This window comes from Papaver somniferum, unplaced genomic scaffold (genome assembly GCF_003573695.1).
Source record: "Papaver somniferum cultivar HN1 unplaced genomic scaffold, ASM357369v1 unplaced-scaffold_81, whole genome shotgun sequence".
NCBI classification, from domain to species: Eukaryota; Viridiplantae; Streptophyta; class Magnoliopsida; order Ranunculales; family Papaveraceae; genus Papaver; species Papaver somniferum.
In genome coordinates, this window is record NW_020651082.1 from 7,551,467 (window position 1) to 7,572,488 (window position 21,022).

Genomic DNA, 21,022 nt, shown 5'->3' on the forward strand with positions numbered 1-21,022 from the left:
TTTGAATCCATGGATTCTTAGCTTCAGTTCTGTTGTTGCATCGAGATCAGTGTTAAGATAGACTAAGTCTTCATTATTTTTCTCTTGGTTGTGTCCATTTGAAGAATCTTCTTTAAACCATTGATGATGATAGTTCTTCAAAGATATCTCAGATTCATATTTTTTAATTTCTCTAATTTCCACGTGTCTTGGATTAGGAGGAGATAAAGTCAGTTCTAGGCCATCTAATCTTGGCCTTTTTGGTACAGGTAGAGATTGTCCCAATGGAAGTAACTTTGCATCAAATTCCAGGCCAGTTTCTTAAGTCAGTTGTGCGAACTGTGTTGTTCTGCTGCTGAGATGATGAAGCTTCATCCCATGAGCCAATTGCAGAAGTGAAAGGATTTCCAGGCCTATCTCTCTTCTGAATGACTTTACACATATAAGTATCTATGTTAAAACTAGCATCAACATCATTATAAGAAGATGGATTTATATCCACCTGAGTAGCACTATTAACAGATGAATGATTTGGATATTAATTGCATTAATCCACTCTGGTTTTCCTTGTCATATTCTAACTGAGAAAGGTAACCATTGCAAGTTACCTCAGTTACAGTTTGCTCTACAAAAGAATTGGTAAGTCTTTATTCAGATAATTTCATATTAGCTTGAACCATCACTAGATGTATTTGTTCCTGCTGCAAAACCACTTTTTTCTGCATTGCTAGCAAAACTGCATCTGCATGTGCTTGGTTAACATCAGATTGGTGTTGAGCTAATTCAGCTTGTAAGTAGTTTATCATTTTATGCCAAATCGAATCACAGTATTCACAGAAGCTGCAATGGAATTTATGGAATTCAAAGTAAATTGGGTTAACAAAGCCCAATTCATTTTCTACATTAACAGTAAACCTGAGGCTCTGTTCGAACCTAATGCTTGCCCTGACTGTGATTAAAGAGCTCCCATTACTTTTCCTTACTGGATAAGAGAAAGATAAAATCTCCCCCATGCAAGATAAGTATCTTCTGAGGTTATCATCACTTGTGACCTGAGATGGTGATAAGTTACTAATAGTTATGAAGAACATCTCCATTGTTGGGTACTAGTCTTGTAGATTATCAGTAGCTTCCCATTTTTTGATACAAAATAGGTCCTCAAATACTCTTGTTGTAGCCAGGTTTAAGACCCTCTGCATCTCATAATCATGATGAAATCTTATGATAGAGATCCACTCACTAGTTTTTCTGACTGAAAGTCCCCCATGAATCTCCCATTGATATAACTGTACATTTTGACATCCCAGCAGTTTCTTTCTACTGTTTCAGCAAAGGTTCCTATCAGGCAATCAATCCATGAGAGATGAGTGTTTTGAAATCTATTTGGAATGATTTCATTGAGGTTGAATTGCCTCCCATTAATCAGATTCAGGGATTATTGAAGATGGTTGGTAAGTTGAGAGACATCACCATGCCAGACTACAAACATGATGATACATAGGCACACAACAAAAGCTACAGGGTATTGAATGAGGAATTGGCTAGATAGTGAAATTATTAGGTTGAGGAGATTTCTAAACATGAGGGAGTTGCTTGTGCTTAATTACTAACCATGCTTCAGAAAAAAGAAAATAAAAGAAAAAAACTACTAACCAGAATTTCGGGCAGCGCAAATATATTTATATACGAGAGATCGACCGGTTCTCTTATACAATGACTCAATTAAGCCGTATGTTTTATATGGGCTGATACCAAGACTACCAAAGGATATGATTTGTACGATCTGACGATCAAGATTTATTAGGATTTTGTTTTTCCAATATGCAATGGTACAAGATAGGCTAAGAATGATATTTTTTTTTTTTTTGATAAATTTAAGAACGATATTTTAGTGTATAGCAATTTGACTTCATGATAAAAGTTTAATTTTTGCATTTTCAGTTTAATTAGCTTGTAAGCTTGAAATCAGTTTCCAATTTGATTTTTTATAAAATCTTAGTTTGGGAAATATTCTACGAGAGAATAAATTACGATTGCCATGTTCGGCCTAATTAGCTTGCTTCAAATGAATTTGATCATATGTGAATATGATGTCATAAAATCTTATTATTTTTTTAAATAGTATATACTTAGGTCTGTAGTTGTTTCGTAGGCGTTAAACATTTCTTACGCAGTAATCACCTTTCATTTAGTCAAAACCATCCCCCAATGTACTTGTCGCTTGGGAATCCGGAACGGTAAACATCAAAAGTGCCGCCTAACCAATGATGGTTCAAATTATCGTACCGACGAAAATCACACCAGAAATGTGTTAAACCCTCGATTGCGCGAAAGTCCCAGTGCCATTCGTCACCTTTATAGAGCGAACGTTGACCTAGATCGTCATTTTTTGACCTGCAATGCATATCCAACGAAATATTATCATCGTCGATATCATTCTGTATTTCAACTGTCGTCAACGATAAACATTTGGAAACCAGAACTGAAAACAATAGCAGCAACAACAAACTTGTATTGCCATGGCTACTACCCATTGTCTCTGTTTGAATAAGTTTTTGAAAGTGAAGGTTTTTTCTATGACCCCTTTGGAGAGCGTAGGAGATGCATTTATACCAGAACGATGTTACCATTAATTTTTTTAATTGATGCTGTATATATACATTGAATAAGATTTTATGCTTAATCTGATAGTATTTTCCTTTAATTATCAAAGTTGCCATTCTAGAGAGTTGGCATGACTGGGGAGCGATTATGAGCTGGTATCTCTGTTTTTTTAGACCAGATAAGGTTAAAGCTTTGGTGAATTTAAGTGTTGCATTCACTCCTAGAAACCCTAAGTATAAGCCAATTGAGACCATGAGAGCTGCTTATGGTGATGATTACTACATGATTAGATTTCAGGTACTACACGGATTTCAGATTTGTTCTTTCATTTTGCTTGCAGAATTTTTGAGTTGTTGAAAATGAAATGAATTTCAGTATCAAAATTGCAGTACCCTGACAATCATTTCCTTCCTATTCTTCGTGTTGTGTACTCTGATTCATGTCTTCGAATTTTTTTTTCGTGTTCGTAGGAGCCTGGAGAGATGGAAGCTGAGTGTGCTAGTAGTGGTACTAAAACTGTCCTCACAAAGATACTTAGTTACATTAATCCAGCTCCACTTATGGTACCTAAGGACAAAGGGTTCGCGTCTGATCATCCAGCTACACTGCCGCCGTGGTTAACGGAGGAAGACGTTTGTTATTACACTAGTAAATTTGAAAAATCAGGCTTCACCGGACCATTCAACTATTACAGAAATATGAATGTGTATGCTGCAATTTTCATCTTTGAAAGATTTTTTATACAGGTTTAATTCGCTGTCCTTTGAACTAATCTTTCTTCTGCTTCGGGTTGTTAAATTGCAGAAACTGGGAATTGACTACACCTTGGACAAGGGTACCGGTGAAGGTACCAGTCAAGTTTATGGTAGGAGACCAAGATTTGAGCTATCATATTCCGGGTGTGAAGGAATACATACACAGCGGTAGAATGAGAAAAGATGTACCGTTTCTGCAACAAGTAGTTGTACTTGAAGGGGTTGGCCACTTTATAATGGAGGAAAGGGCAGATGAAATCAGCAACCATATCATTGATTTCTTACAGAGATTCTGAGGTTTGCAGCTTTCATCTTGTCGAAATGAGTTCTGCCTTAATTCACTCTTGTTTGATCGCCCGGTTTCATTTCCAGGTAATAAAGAACTTGTCCATGTATCCCTCTCGTTAATTCTAGCGCAATATATATCAGTTATGTGTAATAGCACTCTCTGAGCATATATGATATATATAAATGGACAAAGATTTCGGAATTTATCTTGTGGAAACTATATCCTATTATTTTTCTCTTTAAAGGAAAACACTATACCATTACAGAGAAACAGAAAAAGAAAAAATTACTTCATTGGTTGCTTTTTCTTAAGGTAGTGAAATACAGCTTAATCATTCATGCTATTCGTGTGGCCCGAAAGAAATTTGGGAAAACGTTATATTCTACCTGTCTACACCATAGGCCATGAGAGATGTCAAGTCGACATCTTTGTGTCCATTATTGTACAGACTTTTTTCCTGAACAAACCCCAGTACAAGTATCTATACCCACCACTTAACTGTGTGTCAGTGAGGGAGAAGAGAGAGAGCATAAAGCAGAAAAAGAAACATGGAACAGGCGTAAGTCTCACAAGAATTCTCTCTGAGCCATTTTAAAGAAATGAACTCTTTGTGTGGGTGTGCTTCGTGGAAAACGCCACCCTAGATACTTCCTCGTTACAAAAGACATTGGAATTCTGTGTATATAGAACACATCGCAACTCATTCGACAACACAGGGAGATCCAGAGAGAAATTAGAGTTTCGGAAAATGGAGGATATGGGGATAAACCACAGAACAGTTGATGTAAATGGAATAAAGATGCATGTAGCAGAAAAAGGGCAAGGTCCAGTAGTACTACTAGTTCATGGATTTCCATCACTTTGGTATTCATGGAGACACCAAATTCTCGCTTTAGCTGCTTCTGGTTACAGAGCTATAGCTCCTGATTTACGCGGTTACGGCGATACTGATGCACCTACTTCTGCACAGTCTTATACATGTTTCCACATAGTTGGTGATCTTGTTGCCCTCATTGACACCCTGGGTCAAGAAAAGGTCAACATTTAAAATACCTGTATAATTTTTCCCTTAAAATTATTCACTTTTTCGTCGTGCCGTTAATCAGATTGTCTCTTTGATGTTTTCTTTGTTGCAGGTGTTTGTAGTAGGACATGATTGGGGTGCCATTATGAGTTGGTACCTTTGCTTGTTTAGGCCAGACAGGGTTGAGGCGCTGGTGAACCTAAGTGTCGCTTTTACTCCTCGAAGCCCTTTGCATAGACCAATTGAAACTTTACGAGCTATCTATGGTGATGACTACTATATAATCCGTTTTCAGGTTCTATTCTATTTTCTCAACTTGCTCCAAATCAATGTTGTTATCACTTTAATTGTGGTTGAATTTTATTCGAAAACTTGAAAGCTGTGTTGCATACTATATTTTGCTTATTTTCATTCCCTTTTATGTCTTAGGAGCCTGGAGAGATGGAAAGAGAATTCGCCCATGTTGGCACTGAAACTGTCCTTAGGAAATTTCTAAGCTACCATAGTCCAGCTCCTGTTAAGATACCCAGAGAGAAAGGGTTCGCACCTGAAGGTCCAATTGCCTTGCCTTCATGGTTATCCGAAGAAGACATTCGCTACTACACTGATAAATACGAAAAAAACAGGCTTCACTGGAGGAATTAACTATTACAGAAATCTAAATGTGTATGTACCTACAAACTTAAGCCATTCTAGCAGTCAACTTTTGTCTGCTGTAGTTTCAATTTATCTTTTTTCTTGGCAGGAACTGGGAACTGACTGCACCATGGACTGGAGCACAAGTAACAGTACCAGTTAAGTTTATTGTGGGAGACCAGGATCTAAGCTATCATATTCCAGGTGTGAAGGAATACGTGCAAAGTGGTTTAATGAAAAAAGACGTACCATTTCTGCAAGAAACAGTCGTACTTAAAGGAGTTGGTCATTTCATCATGGAAGAACGGGCAGATGAAATCAGCGGCCATATTATCAATTTCCTAAAGAAGTTCAAAAAATGTGCAGGTGTGTCTAATCCAGTCGGCTCCTGTTCTCTATTATAATTTCGCTCCTGATGCAGTTCAAGTGCTAGTCTTAAGCATTCATCACAATAAAGCATGTAAAAGTTCTTGCTGAATTGTATTATTGTTGAATGTTGTCGATTACATCGAAAAGATCTTTTGTTTATACAATGAAAACAACAAAATGAGAAGAAACAGAAAGTGCATTGAATATGTCAGAAAAAAACAGAATAAAGCACAATTACAAATCCATCCTATTTTAACTGGATAAATCATCATCAATCCATTCAACTACAAGAACAATCACACAGAACAAAGACTTAGATCTAGAGAAGGAAGAGTGTATTGTCTGAAGATGGAGGATACGGGGATAAACCACAGAATGGTTGATGTAAATGGAATCAATATGCATATAGCAGAGAAAGGTCAAGGTCCAGTGGTACTACTAGTTCATGGATTTCCATCACTTTGGTATTCATGGAGACATCAAATTCTCTCTTTAGCTGCTTCTGGTTACAAAGCTGTAGCTCCTGATTTACGCGGCTATGGTGATACTGATGCACCCATTTCTCCACAAACTTATACCTGTTTTCACATAGTTGATGATCTTGTTGCTCTAATTGACATACTTGGTCAAGACAAGGTTAGGATTTTGAAAAGTACCCATACAATTTTTCCTGAAATTACAAATTCATGAATTTGGAGAAATTTTTGTTGTTGCTGTAGGTGTTTGTGGTAGGACATGACTGGGGTGCAGTTATGAGTTGGTACCTTTGCTTATTTAGGCCAGACAAGGTTAAAGCATTAGTGAACTTAAGTGTCGCCTTTACTCCTCGATTCCCTTTTGTCAGGCCACTTACGGTCTTACGAGCTATATATGGCGATGAGTACTATATGCTCCGGTTTCAGGTTCTTTTCTTCAATTTCCTAAATTTGATTCATCTGGCGGTCGGGAAGCTTTATGTTGTGTACTATGTTTCACTTGCTTTCATGTCTTAGGAGCCTGGGGAGATGGAAGCTGAATTTGCACGTGTCGGCACTGAAACAGTACTCAGGAAGTTTTTGAGCTACCACACTCCAGCTCCTCTTAAGATACCTAGAGACAAAGGGTTTGCACCCGAAGGCCAACCGACATTGCCTTCATGGTTATCCGAGGAAGACATTCAGTATTACACAAGTAGATACGAAAAGTCAGGCTTCACTGGAGGATTCAACTATTACAGAAACATAAATGTGTACGTACTGACAAAGTTCAGACATTCTTGATTGTGATATCAAATTTAAATAGACTAATCATTTTTCTCCGCTCGTTAATTGGCAGAAACTGGGAATTGACCGCACAATGGACAGGGGCACAGGTAAAGGTACCTGTTAAGTTTATGGTAGGAGATCAGGATTTGTGCTATCATATGGTAGGTATGAAGGCATATATCCACAGTGGTTTAATGAAGCGAGATGTACCATTTCTGCAAGAGGTAGTCGTGCTCAAAGGAGTTGGTCACTTCATCATGGAAGAACGAGCAGACGAAATCAGTGGCCATATGATCATCAATAATGGGGAAGTCACTGTTTCTGTTTCTGTCTCGTCTTCTTCATCTTCTCTTGCTAATCAGTCCAAGTAAAGCTGGTTTTGGTGTTGGTGTTGGGGTTGGCATTGGTGGGGGTGGAGCAGGAAGAGGCGGTGTGGAGGAGGAGGATATGGTAGTGGTGCAGGAGGAGGATATGGTAGTGGTGGAGGAAGTGGGGGTGGAGGTGGAGGTGGTGGTGGTGTTTGGGTTGGTGGAGTTATAAATCCTACTACTCCTACTCCAAGTATTACTCCAAATGCAAACCCACCAGAATCATCAGAGTCATCAAATGCAAACCTGAAATTAGCTTACAATGTTCTGCAAACATGGAAATCAGCAATCACTGATGACCCATCAGGAATTTTGAAAACATGGGTTGGTTCTAATGTATGTTCATACAAAGGGATATTCTGCTCAGAAAATGGTGATGACTACCAAGGATACATCTCTAGTTCAACAAGCAGTCTTGTTGTTGCAGGAATAGATATCAATCATGCTAATCTTCTCTGGGTTTTCAAAAACTAGAGAAAATCTATCTGTAATTGATGAGCTTCTTATGATGTGGAATTTGTCTGATACTGATAATGTTTTAGATGAGCTTGAAGAGGTTTGTTTAGTTTTCTAAATTTGTTTGTTTAAGTTCTTGAATTGAATTTCTGGGTAATTAACTGAAATGGGTATTTTGAAATTGTAATGCAGGCTTTACTTGTTTCTGATTTTGGTCCTAAAATCACATTTAAGATTGTTGATAGTTTAAGGGAGGATATTTTAAGTGGGAAGCTCAAATCTGGTTCTGAGATTAAGGTAAGGTACAGATGTTGTTGTTTTTTGATTGTTTATTAGGAATTAGGATGATGGCGAGTTTGGAACTCGGTCGGGGCAAGGTGCTATTGGTTTTTTAATTGTACCATATTATAATTATAATTCTGACTCATCCAATTGTTAGTTTGCAAGCTTCTAATTGTCATCTATGTTATTCTTGGTAGTTTAGTGCTCTCTCTAAGCATACTTCGCGAGTCTCAGTGTAGGTTCGTAAGATACTCTCATTTATATTGGCACATGTAAGCATTAACCGTCCAGCTGGCAAAATCAAAATATATATACAACTCTTGAAAACTCTCCATGTCTATCCTTTGCAAGTCTCAGTATTCAAGGAATACACTCTTCGGTAATGGAGAAACTTTTAGTCCAAGATTTTCCCACTCCATACTCTTGCATCATCCATACATCTACCCGGACATGAAAAACTAAACATGGACACTCTCCCAGTTCTCCCACACTTACATGGAACATATCTTCTTCTGGATACGGGATAGGTGAAATTGGCATTGCTACCTCCTTGAATCCTTCACTGACAACATCAAAACAGACCAGTATATAGGAGTCTTTTCCAAAGGTATGCGCAAGCCAATGAAGAGCTCCATTAAAGAGCAGGCCAAAATATAATGCTCCTTGATAATCAAGATGGTAAGGTATGCTTTTAGTGATTTTCCACGAATTTGATACTGATGTATAGACATCAACATGAGAACACTCTGAATCCCAGTCAATCACAACCCTGACCAATTTGTAATCGTCAGCTTTGTAATCATAACCGCATCCATACCCACATATGTCATCCTTACTGTTTACTTCTCTTGCCATGGGTATGCTCTTGTATACTTTTGCTGACGGATTCCAAATAAAATATTCTTCACCCAATCTACTTGAACGACTTATCCAAACCTTGTCATTATACGCAGACAAAAAATCAACTTCACAATCTTGAAATATATTAGTGTAATCCATCCGATTAATAAATTCACACATTGTTGTTGGTGATGTTGACAATGGCAATAGAGTTGATACTGACTTGTAATCTATGGTATAAATTTTTTTTGTGTTCATGCTCATAAAACATAATATTAGTGTTGTTTTTTACTCTCTCCGTTTCTAAAAAATAGGCAGGTTTTCTCTTTTGGGTATGTCACAAAAATAGGCTTGTTTCCGTATGTGGAAAGTCAAATGTGATGATTTTACTACTATATTCATAGAGGGATCACTTCTCTCTCCATTTTCTCTCCTAATACAAAAAAAAGGGACCACTTCTCTCTCCTCTTTCTCTAATAAGAAATAATGAGTGGGAACCAAAGGATAGATTAAGAAAAAACATGTAAAAGTGACTCCAATGATTAGTTTTCTTTATTTTTGTGAAAATCAAACAAGCCTATTTTTTTAGAAACGGAGGGAATATGTTACTAAGCTCATGATGCATGCTATGAAAACTAGGGGTATCAATTAAGGTACGCACCTTAATCACGAAAGAGACTTCCCTGGTAGCCTTAAGAAGATTTCTTGGAGGATCTCTTCGGGGAAGTAATTTGACATTGTTGCAGGCAATTGCCACTTTCGTTTTCAACTTCCGGTAGTGTGAGAAGAGAAGGAAGAAGAAAATAGGGTTTTCAAGAAAGTTGTAAAACCCTTGACGAACAGAACTTTTTCTTGTTTTGGTAAAGGAAAGGTTATACTAAAAAGTTAATATATTAAAAAGAAAATTTTCTAGAACAGCCCTGTAAACAAGAAAAAGAAAAAAGAAAAACTTTTTGGAATTAGCCTCATTGTCCTTGCCCAGGCAGGGTACAAGGTTTAAATTGAGGTTTGAAGCCCAAGTCATAGTTCTGTAGTACTCCCAGTCTCCCACAATATTTTATTGACCGGAGGATTGTCAAAAGATATTCATTCGACCGAGGATTGTCACAACTAACGCAATTAATTTTGGGGATTTTGAAAGAGTGTAGGGAGTTTGAGATAGTTTGGTGTTTTGAGTTTAGGGAGTTTGGGAGACTTTTCCAGAATCTCTAATCTTTTAAGAGATTGGTAGTGAGACAAAAATACACTATAAACTCCCCAAAACAACCATTTCCCTAGATTCTAGCGTTTTACTACTAACAAGGAGTTCAAGAGTTTCTTTCAAACTTCCCCACGACTAAAGGGGTTTTCTAAAGAGGTTGGGAGACTCTTCTAAATTCTCCCACGATTAACGGGGATTTTGAGAGACTATGTGATCTTATATTTAGAGTATGTGATCTTATCCCAATAGGTAAAGTTTTATTAGGAATCATATAGCCATAATATCTTTATTAAAAGAGTGAATGAAAACTAATAGAAAAGATAGTAAATAGATTTGTTTCTTTATATATAGATAATATTTTAGATTTTGGATTGGATTTATGTTAAAAATGTTTCATAATTATAAAAAATTAAACGTTTGTAAACAGAACGGATAGACAAAAAAGACATAGGGAATACTAACTTTTATACCTCAATTCATGATGTATAACCGGAGGAAACGGATTTACATGAACCACTTCTTGTTTGTATCCATTGATGGTATAGTTGTAGAAAACCTAATATTCACAAAGAACTAAATCAAAACCAAGAAAATTATAGTGTCAAGACAAAAAAAGTATAACAGTTCGATACGGTTAATTACCTATGTCAACGGGGGTGAATAATTATTCTTATTGAGCTTATGAAGGTTACAAGTTGCTAGCTAAATAATGATTCTCACAGGGTGATCACTTTTCTGTCATATTTCTCCTTAAGCCAAGCATTATACATGGTAAGCGATTTCGCTTCGCTATAGTTTAATTGTAGCGAATCCAACTATTATGGTCTTCGATATCGCTTTACAGTAGCGATATCCCTTAACTATACTTTAAAGTTGATTACATCTGATGCGGATTATAGCTAAGGGAAATCACATGGAAACTTCCTTTTCACTTTACCGAAACGCGGTTTCCGTGTGATTTCCAACATATACTCAGTATCTATTTCTAGTTTTCACTCATTTACCCAAAAATTTCTCTTTTTCGCTTTTTTTATTTACTAAAACTCTTTTTTTACCTATCATATCTCTTTCTTTTCTCTTAATTAATTGTCATTTAACCTAGGGCTGTCAATGGGTACCCATTACCCAGACGAAACCGGACCCGCTAGATTCGGGTCCGGTTCTGGGTCCTAGAGTTGGACCCATTAGCAACTTAGGACCCGACGGGTAATTATTCGATTGGACCCGATTGTTAATGGGTCCAAACGGGTAATACCCGGCGGGTACCCGGTTATTTATCATTTTATTCATCTTTTTAGTAAAATTATAAGTATTTTGCTAGTTTCGACTTTGATTTATTTTATTTTTTTCATTTTTTCCTTACATTTAATCTTTATTTAGCACATTAATAAAGAAATAATAATAAATTTTTATAAAAATAATATAGATTCGAGTTAAAAAAAGAAAGAAATTAAGTTTTTAAGATTTTTTTTTATGCTTTTTTTAATACCCAATGGGTACCCAAAACCGGCGGGTACCCGGGACTTTAAACGGGTCCGGTTCTGGGTCCACAAATTTAGGAATCGGAATCGGAACCGACCTTTATAAGTAGGGTCCGGGTCTAGTGATACCCGGGAGGATCCGGACCCATTGACAACCCTAATTTACCTTATACAAATATTCAACGGTAAAATATTTAGAAAAAAAGAAGAAGAACGAAACTAAGTTCCCGCTTTGCACTATTTGCAGTGTTGTTTAGCTAAAGGATGCCTTTTTTCCATAGTGAGATGACATTTGGGCGCATTTCGATACGTTTCAAATAAGGGATAGTTAAGGGATATCCCTTACCATTGGGCTTGGCCTTACTCTTTCACTTACAAGACCTCCTTCTTTATAAAGCTTAGCCTGGTATTTATAGGCGAAGTGCTCATACAACCATACTATGGTGTTAAATATATGTATCAATGTTGTTGATCCTCTGTCGTGTGATGAGACTTGATTCTCCGACGTGTTATTCCCGATATGATGATTGTCCCGACACGAACTTTGAGTGCATTCCAAGTCTTCGCCTTCCGAAGGACATATTATTATGGTATTCTGATCACTCCAAACGTGCCTTGTCAGTAGATTTAATGTATGGTATTATCTTCCCATTTACTTTCCATGTATTTCTCTCTTGGATTGATTTGGTAGATATCTTGATTATTGTGTTGGACCTTAGGAGAGGATCTGGTACTTCGCTCTTATCTTATCTCGGTAACTCGACTCCTTAGATGTTGCCTTGTGTCTTTGGATATTTTACCACTACAGATGGAACTAGTAACAACGAAACATCAAATGTCAGATGAATTTAGCAATACTGAAAAGTGATTGAGTAGGATTGAATACATAATTTGACACATGAAGGCAGATCCCACCTTCTCAACAAATTGTCCTTACACAATAGTCCGCAGGTACTCCTCAAGAATGAGAGATGCTATGTCCCTCCTCCCCCATCTACATAACAGAAATGTGTCCTGGATAGAATTACCCGATATAGACTGTATAAGCACAATATAATCTAATGCTCCTCCTCCCCCATATGTCGAGTGATGAGACTTGATCTACCGACGTGTTATTCCCGATAATCTCTCAACTTCTCCCAATATGATAATTGTCCCGACACGAACTTTGAGTGCATTTCAAGTCTTCGCCTTCCGAAGGACATATTATTATGGTATTATGATAACTCCACACGTGCCTTGTTAGTAGATTTTAATGCATGGTCTTATCTTCCCATTTACTTTCCATGTCTTTCTCTCATGGATTGATGTGGTAGATATCTTGATTATTGTGTTGGACCTTAGGAGAGTATCTGGTACTTCCCTCTTATCTTATCTCGGTAACTCGACTCCTTGTTAGAGCATTGCTCGGTCGAACTCGCATTCGTTGCTATCTCAAGCATGTTTTTCAATGTTAATGATCAAAACTATAAGTCTTGATTTCTAGTCTATTATAGCTAAGTCTCGGACAAGGATATAATGTGTAGTTGAGCTCAAAGACTTCATGGCGATTCATCATACAAGTATAAGAACTACTTAAGGAACTGGTGGAAATTCTCGACAAAAAGGTATGTGAAGACTTGAACTTATCTATCACTCAAAAGTCTATCTACTCTATCTCTTACTCTTTGAGACGAGAAGTCGTATGCTATATATATAGACTTGGATTATACACATTTGGTATTTCGAGACGAGTATACCTCTCCTATCTATATCTCGAAATATGTGTTGGTAAGCTTTTCGCTTCGATCAAGTTTATCTTTACCATGTGACGAAAGTCATGATATGTTTCAATCATCTTGAAAATTGCTTTGACGAGAAATGGTGTAACAACTATATAACGTCCTCTAAGAATGTGTCAATGATTGAAATGAGAGTTTAGATTACATAACCAATGGTGGACATAAGCATTTTGTGGAAACACATTTATGTATAAGTCATATTCCTTGAACCAAAGTTTGCGAACTTTGTTGATCAAGAGAACCGGAAGAATGGCGTGAGCCAAGTCCGCGAACTCAGTCCGTGAACTGCCGAAGTTCTCAAACCCGAGAATTTCTACTGGAGTTGACAAACTACTTGCGTGAAGCTAAGTCCACGAACTCAGTCCGCGAACCCAGTCCGCGAACCGACGAAGTTCTCATACCCGAGAATTTCTACTGGAGTTTGTAAACTCTGCCCGGTAACTTAAGTCCGCGAACCTAGTCTGCGAACTTGAGAAGGTTATATATCTGAAGATGATTTCTGAACTTAACTTAAAAAGACTAAGGAATGCAGTTTGCAAACCGTGGCTATAAAAGTTCATGAACCGATTCAAGTGAATCAAATCATCTTTGCTTCAATTGTGTCTTGTGTAGTACATAAAATTTCCTCGCAATTGAACAACTCTCTAACTAGTTCATTTGAAGTCATTTGAACTAGTTATGGTGAAGAAGAACATGGTTGATATGAAATTCTCATATGTCTAACCTTTTAGTTAACTATTGTTGAACCAACAAGTGCATACGTTTGGGTACGGTTAACAAACCTAGAAGTGTGCATTGTCAAGTGTGTGTAACAAGCTAAGTTTTCGATCTAACGGTTGAGAAATATTATCTTGAATCTAAATCAGGTTTTCATGTAACAGTGAATATTGAATGCTTTGTTACTAAGCTAACATTGATTTCAAACCCTGATTTGAAAGACTATATAAAGGAGACATCTAGAATTGTGCAAAACTAATCCCCACACCTTACGTGGGATACTAGTTTGTGTGCTAGAGTCGATTCTCCTTTAACCTTTGGTTTTCTTCTTCTAAAACCAGGTTAACGCCTTAAAGACTTCATTGGGATTGTGAAGCCGGACCGATACTACTTTTATCGTAGTTGTGTGATCTGATCTTGCATCTTCTATCGCACGAGTACAATCAGATTGATTAGCTTGATATTGATATCTCTGATAGGCAAGATATAAAAAGTAATCACAAACATCTTCGTATCATTGTTTGTGATTCCACAACATCTTGTTTCGCTACCATACGATTAAGATTATTGTGAGGTGATTGATAACTCTAGGCTGTTCTTCATGAATATAAGACCGGATTATCAATTGGTTCCCGTTCACCTTGATTATTATCAAAATACGCAACAAAACCTTTAGGGTTTATCTGTGGGAGACAGATTGATCCTTTGGTAGACTTGTCTGTGTGAGACAGATTTGTTTATTGTCAAAGCTTGCGATTTTGGGTCGTAGAAAATCTTAGTTGAGGGTGAGATCGGCTAAGGGAATCAAGTGTGCAGTATCCTGCTGGGATCATAGGTGTAGGAGCATAATTGTACCTTAGATCAGTAGGATATTAATTGGGGTTCAACTACAGTCCAGTCCGAAGTTAGCTTGGAGTAGGCTAGTGTCTGTAGCGGCTTAATACAGTGTGTGTTCAATATGGACTAGGTCCCGGGGTTTTTCTGCATTTGCGGTTTCCTTGTTAACAAAATTTCTGGTGTCTGTGTTATTTCAATTTCCGCATTATATTGTTTTATCTTTATAATTGAAATAATACAGGTTGTGCGTTAGATCATCAATTAGAGTAATCCAACCTTTGGTTGTTGATTGCCATTGATTGATCCTTGGATATTGGTCTTTGGTACCATCCAAGTTATTCCTTGTGTTTGATTAAAGACTCGCTCATTTCTATTAGCTTGAGTAAATAAAAACAACAGAGAGATATTATATCCTTGAGATACTTTTACCTAGATTGAGTCTGACTGTCTAGTTGATTCTCTAGAAAGTATTTCAGATTTAGTCCATACAGATTGCTAAGCGAAATATTGGGTGGTGTTGTTAGACCCCCTCTTTTTCAATTGGTATCAGAGCAGGCAAACACATTCAAGACCTTACAAGTCTGTGTTTGTAGCGATCTGACTCTATGGACGATAAAATCTCTATGAGCGCTTCACCAGGAATAAAACACAATCTCAGAGAATGTTCTAAAACCCCTGTCCTTTTCAAAAGGAATATTGATAAAACTCTGAGATATACCTTATGGTAAAATGCAATGCATGAAGAGTTAACTCAGTTCCAAGGACAAGAAGTATGTAATGTTATATCTTGTCCTCCAAATGAAAAGGTAAAAATTCTTGATCATAATTCTGTTCAAACCTTTGCATTCAATGTTGTTTCCGACACAAGTGAAACTTCTAGCTTGTCTTAGGCTGATGAATGTTGCTTTAATGGTGATTGTTTTGACAAACCATTAATGACAGAAAGAATCAAAGAATTTGAGAAAAGAAGCCTTAGATGTGACATACATCTTTCGTCAGCATTTACCGCTAATGATTCTGTAAAGGAAAAATCTTTAAGTGTCAACGAGTTGAATACATCTGATGGATGTGATGAACCCTCAGCTCTTGCAATCGAAACATCCTCATACTCGAGTCCTGATTCAGAATTTGAGTGTGACACAAAGATTTCTGAATTCTTGAATAGAGAGGTTCTTCAAGAAAATCTTCAATTAAAAGCTTCATTGAAGAAACTAGAATCATTAATCCAGGTGAAAACTCTTGAGATAGATCGTCTCAATGATGAACTCACCAGAACCATTGCTCTAAAGGAAAAAGAGATTAACACTCTTAAAGATGATCTACAAAGATTGTCTGGAAGATCTGACAAAATTTCAGCAATGCTATTTGGTCAGAAGTCCTTTGGAAACACAAATGGTTTAGGATTTAAAGACAAAACTGCTGGCATTGTCAAACCTACTGCTTCTATTAATCATGGATTAAAGGTTGAAAGTTGTGATAAACAGAAGGTACTTCGACAAGACAAAGGATCTATGATGTGTTTGTTATGTAGAAATGCAAATCATGTTCAAAGCACGTGCAAAAGAACATGAAAAAGATGAATCTGGATAATCAACAGGGAACTCATAAAGCCAGTGCTTCCAGATTCAGAAGAGGTAGGAAATTTTTTTACACAACAAACCTTGGTAAACCACTATGTGGAAAACAAGGGGAGCGTTTGGATCATAACGTCTCTGTCTAGTTCCAGAGACGTTCGCATCCTCATCTTTAACTTGAGAAAATGGATTGTTGCGTCTTTTTGGCTCAGGTATTGTATTTATTTTTGTTAAGAAAATATTCTTCTAACAATATAGATAATGGATCAGTAAACTACAGAAGACTTGTTCTTCTAGGGTTTAGACGTTCATAAGTCTGTCTTTATTCTTTTGTAGACCTTCTTCTTCCTAAAAGTACAGTTTCATGGCTCCTGTAACTAGAGGTACTACAAGAAGGGATGCAATCGAGGCAGCAAAAGTGTATTTGTGTAAAGGAATTTCCTCCTCAAGGCTGAAGAAAGTGAATGCTACAAACATTGGAAAAGGTTCTTCCTCTAACTGTCTCTTATCTATTTGTCATTCTGATAATGATGTTAGAGGCATGGTCAAAGTTTTTATCAACAAGAGAAATAATTTAAAATCTCAAATTGTTACCTCTTTGGAAAAAATAACTCACTATGAACAAGTGTTGTCTCTAACCAAGAACACCTTGCGTGATCTAAAAGGAGAACTCAGTGAGTTAACTGATATTTTTGAAGACTTAGAGGAATTGAATGATCCCATAATCAACGGGTTCTTTAATAATGAGAAGGAACTCTCAGTAGAGGCCTTGAGAAATCTCTATGTTGCCTAGTATGTCTTCTTTTTGGTTTAGTTGGAAGAATAACTAGTGGATAGCAATGATTGTGAATACACATAGCTATTATTTTTTCATCTTCTTGTTCTTTTTTAGGTTTGTTGGCTTAAATTCTAAAAAATATTTGGAGGATGATGTTTTGCAGTATTTAATCTTTATGATTTGTTATTGCAATTTGTTATGAGATATTGGTGATTACGTTCGTGAACTATGTTTGTCCCATACTTTGTCAAAAGTAAAGTCGTTCATGTTCGGTATTCACGTACTGGTAAAAGAATGAATGGACTTTTGAAAAATACAAAAGTTAAGCCTATACTGTCAATCTTTGATGGAAGATAGGTTAAAATCTTTTGTTTTCAAGGATTATGTCTATAATTGTCATTATGTAAATAGTGATTCAAGATAGAATGAATCCTTGTGTATTCCACAATATTGATCATCCCTGATACATATTTTATGTATTACTGTGAGGCTCCTTAATGCATCTTATGTTGAGCACTATATAACCAAGTTGTTTTATTAGCTTAGTTGGTGTTCCGTGAGATATGTTATGTCGAGCATATTGAACTAAATTAATCACCGTGTTTGGTTATTTAATTATTGCTCCGTAAGTTTTCTTATGTCGAGAAAAACAAATGACCTGGTACATCTTCTTCAGGTATAATTAACAAACCCTAACATTTCCCATAATTTCATTTTGTTTTTATTCATGTATCCTGGTTTACTTGTCTAATGATTTAATTGAAAGGGTTCAAATCATATAATTTTAGGTATATATTTGTGAAATTGCAAATGAGATATGGATAAATAGGGAATATCAGGGTGCATTTCTCTACTTTGGGTTTGTAATTTTTAAGTTAATCTTGTCAAGTGTGGTAAAAAAGTGTTGGTCTGTGAGTTTTTTGCCTTTTGTTGAAATGGGGGTTTGTTGTTTGGCTATGTGTAGTGTCTGAATATTGGTTGTTTTAATGTTCTAACTCTGGTGTTTTTAACTTGTTTTTTTCATTTCAGATGGATGCAAATGTAACTCAAAGTCAAGCTGCAACTGAAGTTGGTTCCTCTATTCACCCAACATCTTAACCTGTACCTTCTGCTGATGCTCAGCAAGCTGCTCAGGGAGATCCAAATGAAGCTACAACTCCTGTTGTTGATGTAGCCAAGAAGCCGAAATCCAGTTCAAAAGCTTGGAAGGATTTTATAAAATTAGATGAGGAATGGGCACAGTGTAAGCATTGTCCCAAGAAATTAAAATCCGGTAGTCAAAAGAATGGTACGTCTGGGTTATGGAAACACTTGAGGCATTGCACCCAGAATCCTAATAAGAACAAGGTGGAAGGACAACAATTATTGATGTTTGAACCCCACAGGCCAGGTGAGGATAGTAAATTGATTGCATCTAATTTCAGTCAAGAATCATGCATAAAGGCTCTTGTTATGTTTATCATTGTTGATGAGAATCCATTCAGAATTGTTGAAGGTGAAGGGTTTAGGGCCTTCTGTCAAATGTTGGAGCCTAGATTCAAAATTCCGAGTCGTATGACCATTTATAAGGATTTGTAACAACTCTATCTCGATGAGAAAGTTCTTCTGAAACGTTACTTTGCATCTACCAAAATGAGGGTGTCCTTGACAACTGACACATGGACTTCACCTAACAATTATAACTACATATGCGTAACTGTTCATTTTATTGATCAAAATTGGAAGTTACAAAAGAGGATCATCTTGTTTTGTTAAATTGAAGGTCACACAGGCAGTGATATTGTTCAAATGTTAGAAAGATGTTTATTGGATTGGGGTCTAGAGGATGTGTTTGGGGTTACTCTAGACAACGCTAGTGCTAATACGAAGGCAATTGAATATTTGAAGCAAAGTGTGATTGGTTGGACTTCATCTCCAGTTAGAGCCGAATATTTGCACGTAAGTTAGTTTTTCAATGTAATTCTGTAACTTTTCAATGCATATGTTTAATCCAATGTATGTGTACATTTCATTTCTGATTTGTTCACTTCACTCTTACCAGGTCAGATGTGCAGCTCATGTTCTTGCCATTGTGACAAGAGATGCAGTCAGACTCTACAATAAGTCGATATGTAGGATCAGGTCAGTTATCAAATATGTAACTAGATCTCCTGCTAGGTTGAATAGGTTTAAAACTTGTTGTGGATCAGAAAAGATTGAATATAAGCAAGGTTTGATCTTGGATGTGAAACGTAGATGGAATAGTACTTATTTAATGTTAGAAGATGCTGAAAAGTATGAAAAGGTTTTCAAAAGGTTAAAAGCATGATAGGGACTTTAGACAGAAGTACATATTTGAAAAATCAAGGAAAGATGCTTTACCTGATACTGATAATTATGACATGGAAATTGATAATGCTTTTGAGGATTACTCTAGTTCTGAATCTGAGGGGGAAGTTTAGGATGATTGTAATAAAAAGGGGAAGAAAAAGACTAACATCAAGAACAAAAATCCTCGTCAACATGCTCCATATGAAGAGGATTGGAAATATGCTAGAGGTCTTCTGAAGTGCTTAAAGATATTTTTTGATGCTACTGTTAGATTTTCTGCCTCCAAAACTGTTACAACTCCTGGTTTCTTCTGGGAAGTGGTACTCATCCATGAAAAGTTAGTTGAGTTTAGAGATAATGCAACTAATGATCCATTTATTGCTCGTATGGCTGATATTATGTTTACAAAGTACAATTTTTATTGGGGTGCTTATGAAAAGATGAATTCTGTCTTGTTTTTCGCTCAACTGTTGGACCCAAGATAGAAGGAGAAGGGTTTAGAATTTGCTCTTCAGTGTTTATATGAGCAATACCTTGTTAGGGTTAATACAGTTATGAGACAGGTCAAGAGGGACTTTAAGATACTCTTTGAAGAATACAAGTATTTTCATTCAATTAAAGAGGAGGTGGCAAGTTCATCTAGTAGTGTTGTAGTTGAGAACTCAGTTATTGCTCCAAATGGTGGTCGACTTGCTACTCTTCAGTCAAGGAAGAAAAGGCACAAGAAGAACCAATCAGCTGCGGAGGCAACAATAACAGAGTTGGATATTTACTTAATGGAAGTGTTTGATGAGTCTGAATCGGATGGGAACAATACAGGCAGGCCTAGTTTTGATATTCTGGCTTGGTGGCAGGCTAACAGTAGCAGGTATAAGATACTTTCATGTATTGCAAAGTATATATTAGCCATGCCAGTGTCTTCGATTGCTTCCGAATCAGCTTTTAGCACCGGAAAGCGTGTGCTTAGTCCGTGGAGAAGTTCTTTATCTCCAAGAACAGTTGAGGCTTTGCTCTGTTGTCAAAGATGGTTAACCAAACCCATTGATTTTGATCTTTTAGCTGATTATGTACCAGATGGTAACTCCAAGGATGAGGAAGGTAATATAAACTTTTCTTTGTTTGATTACTATTTCAGTATTCATGTGTTTGTTCGATAATACTTTGCTGATTACTCCCTGTTCTTTCTGAACAAGAATATTACCATTGGGTTTTAAGTCTTACTCTCCATGCCTTATGTTATTCGTTGACAATCAAAGACCCACATTCACACCTGATAAAGCTTAAAAAGTCAATGTATTTTTTTTATTATTGTCCTTTAACAGAGATTTCAACTCATGACTTTTATGCATAAACTGAAATATAAATTGTTGTTACAGATATCTTGGGTGTGGTTCAACTGTCAGAGGTCTTGGATGCTTGATGCTTGGAGATGGAGTTCGTTTTTTGTCACACCAAACTTATGAAAGTGGTCAATTGCCAAAGCCAAACTGCCGAAAT

At 36.7% G+C, this 21,022-nt stretch overlaps 3 protein-coding genes and 1 pseudogene across 4 annotated transcripts; 3 read left to right on the forward strand and 1 right to left on the reverse strand.

Moving 5' to 3' along the window:
- Positions 1-1,342: 1,342 nt before the first annotated feature.
- LOC113345243 (epoxide hydrolase A-like) lies at positions 1,343-3,887 on the forward strand. The gene is made up of 4 exons (XM_026589042.1): positions 1,343-1,430; positions 2,693-2,880; positions 3,054-3,289; positions 3,388-3,887. The coding sequence occupies exons 1-4, from the start codon at positions 1,343-1,345 to the stop codon at positions 3,632-3,634; spliced, it is 759 nt and encodes a 252-aa protein (XP_026444827.1). The 3' UTR covers positions 3,635-3,887.
- A 269-nt stretch (positions 3,888-4,156) lies between these two features.
- LOC113345408 lies at positions 4,157-5,840 on the forward strand (annotated as a pseudogene).
- Positions 5,841-5,968: 128 nt separating this feature from the next.
- Positions 5,969-8,164, forward strand: LOC113345407 (epoxide hydrolase A-like). Of its 2 annotated transcripts, none has more exons than XM_026589182.1 (5): positions 5,969-6,292; positions 6,376-6,558; positions 6,649-6,884; positions 6,971-7,824; positions 7,917-8,164. In XM_026589182.1, exons 1-4 carry the CDS (start codon positions 6,005-6,007, stop codon positions 7,269-7,271), a joined length of 1,008 nt encoding a protein of 335 aa, XP_026444967.1. In that variant the 5' UTR covers positions 5,969-6,004; the 3' UTR covers positions 7,272-7,824; positions 7,917-8,164. The 2 variants fall into 2 exon arrangements, with proteins under 2 accessions (XP_026444967.1, XP_026444968.1); XM_026589183.1 differs by having other exon boundaries at positions 6,652-6,884.
- A 202-nt stretch (positions 8,165-8,366) lies between these two features.
- LOC113345244 (F-box/kelch-repeat protein At3g06240-like) lies at positions 8,367-8,861 on the reverse strand. The gene has a single exon (XM_026589043.1). The coding sequence runs from the start codon at positions 8,859-8,861 to the stop codon at positions 8,367-8,369; it is 495 nt and encodes a 164-aa protein (XP_026444828.1).
- Positions 8,862-21,022: the final 12,161 nt, after the last annotated feature.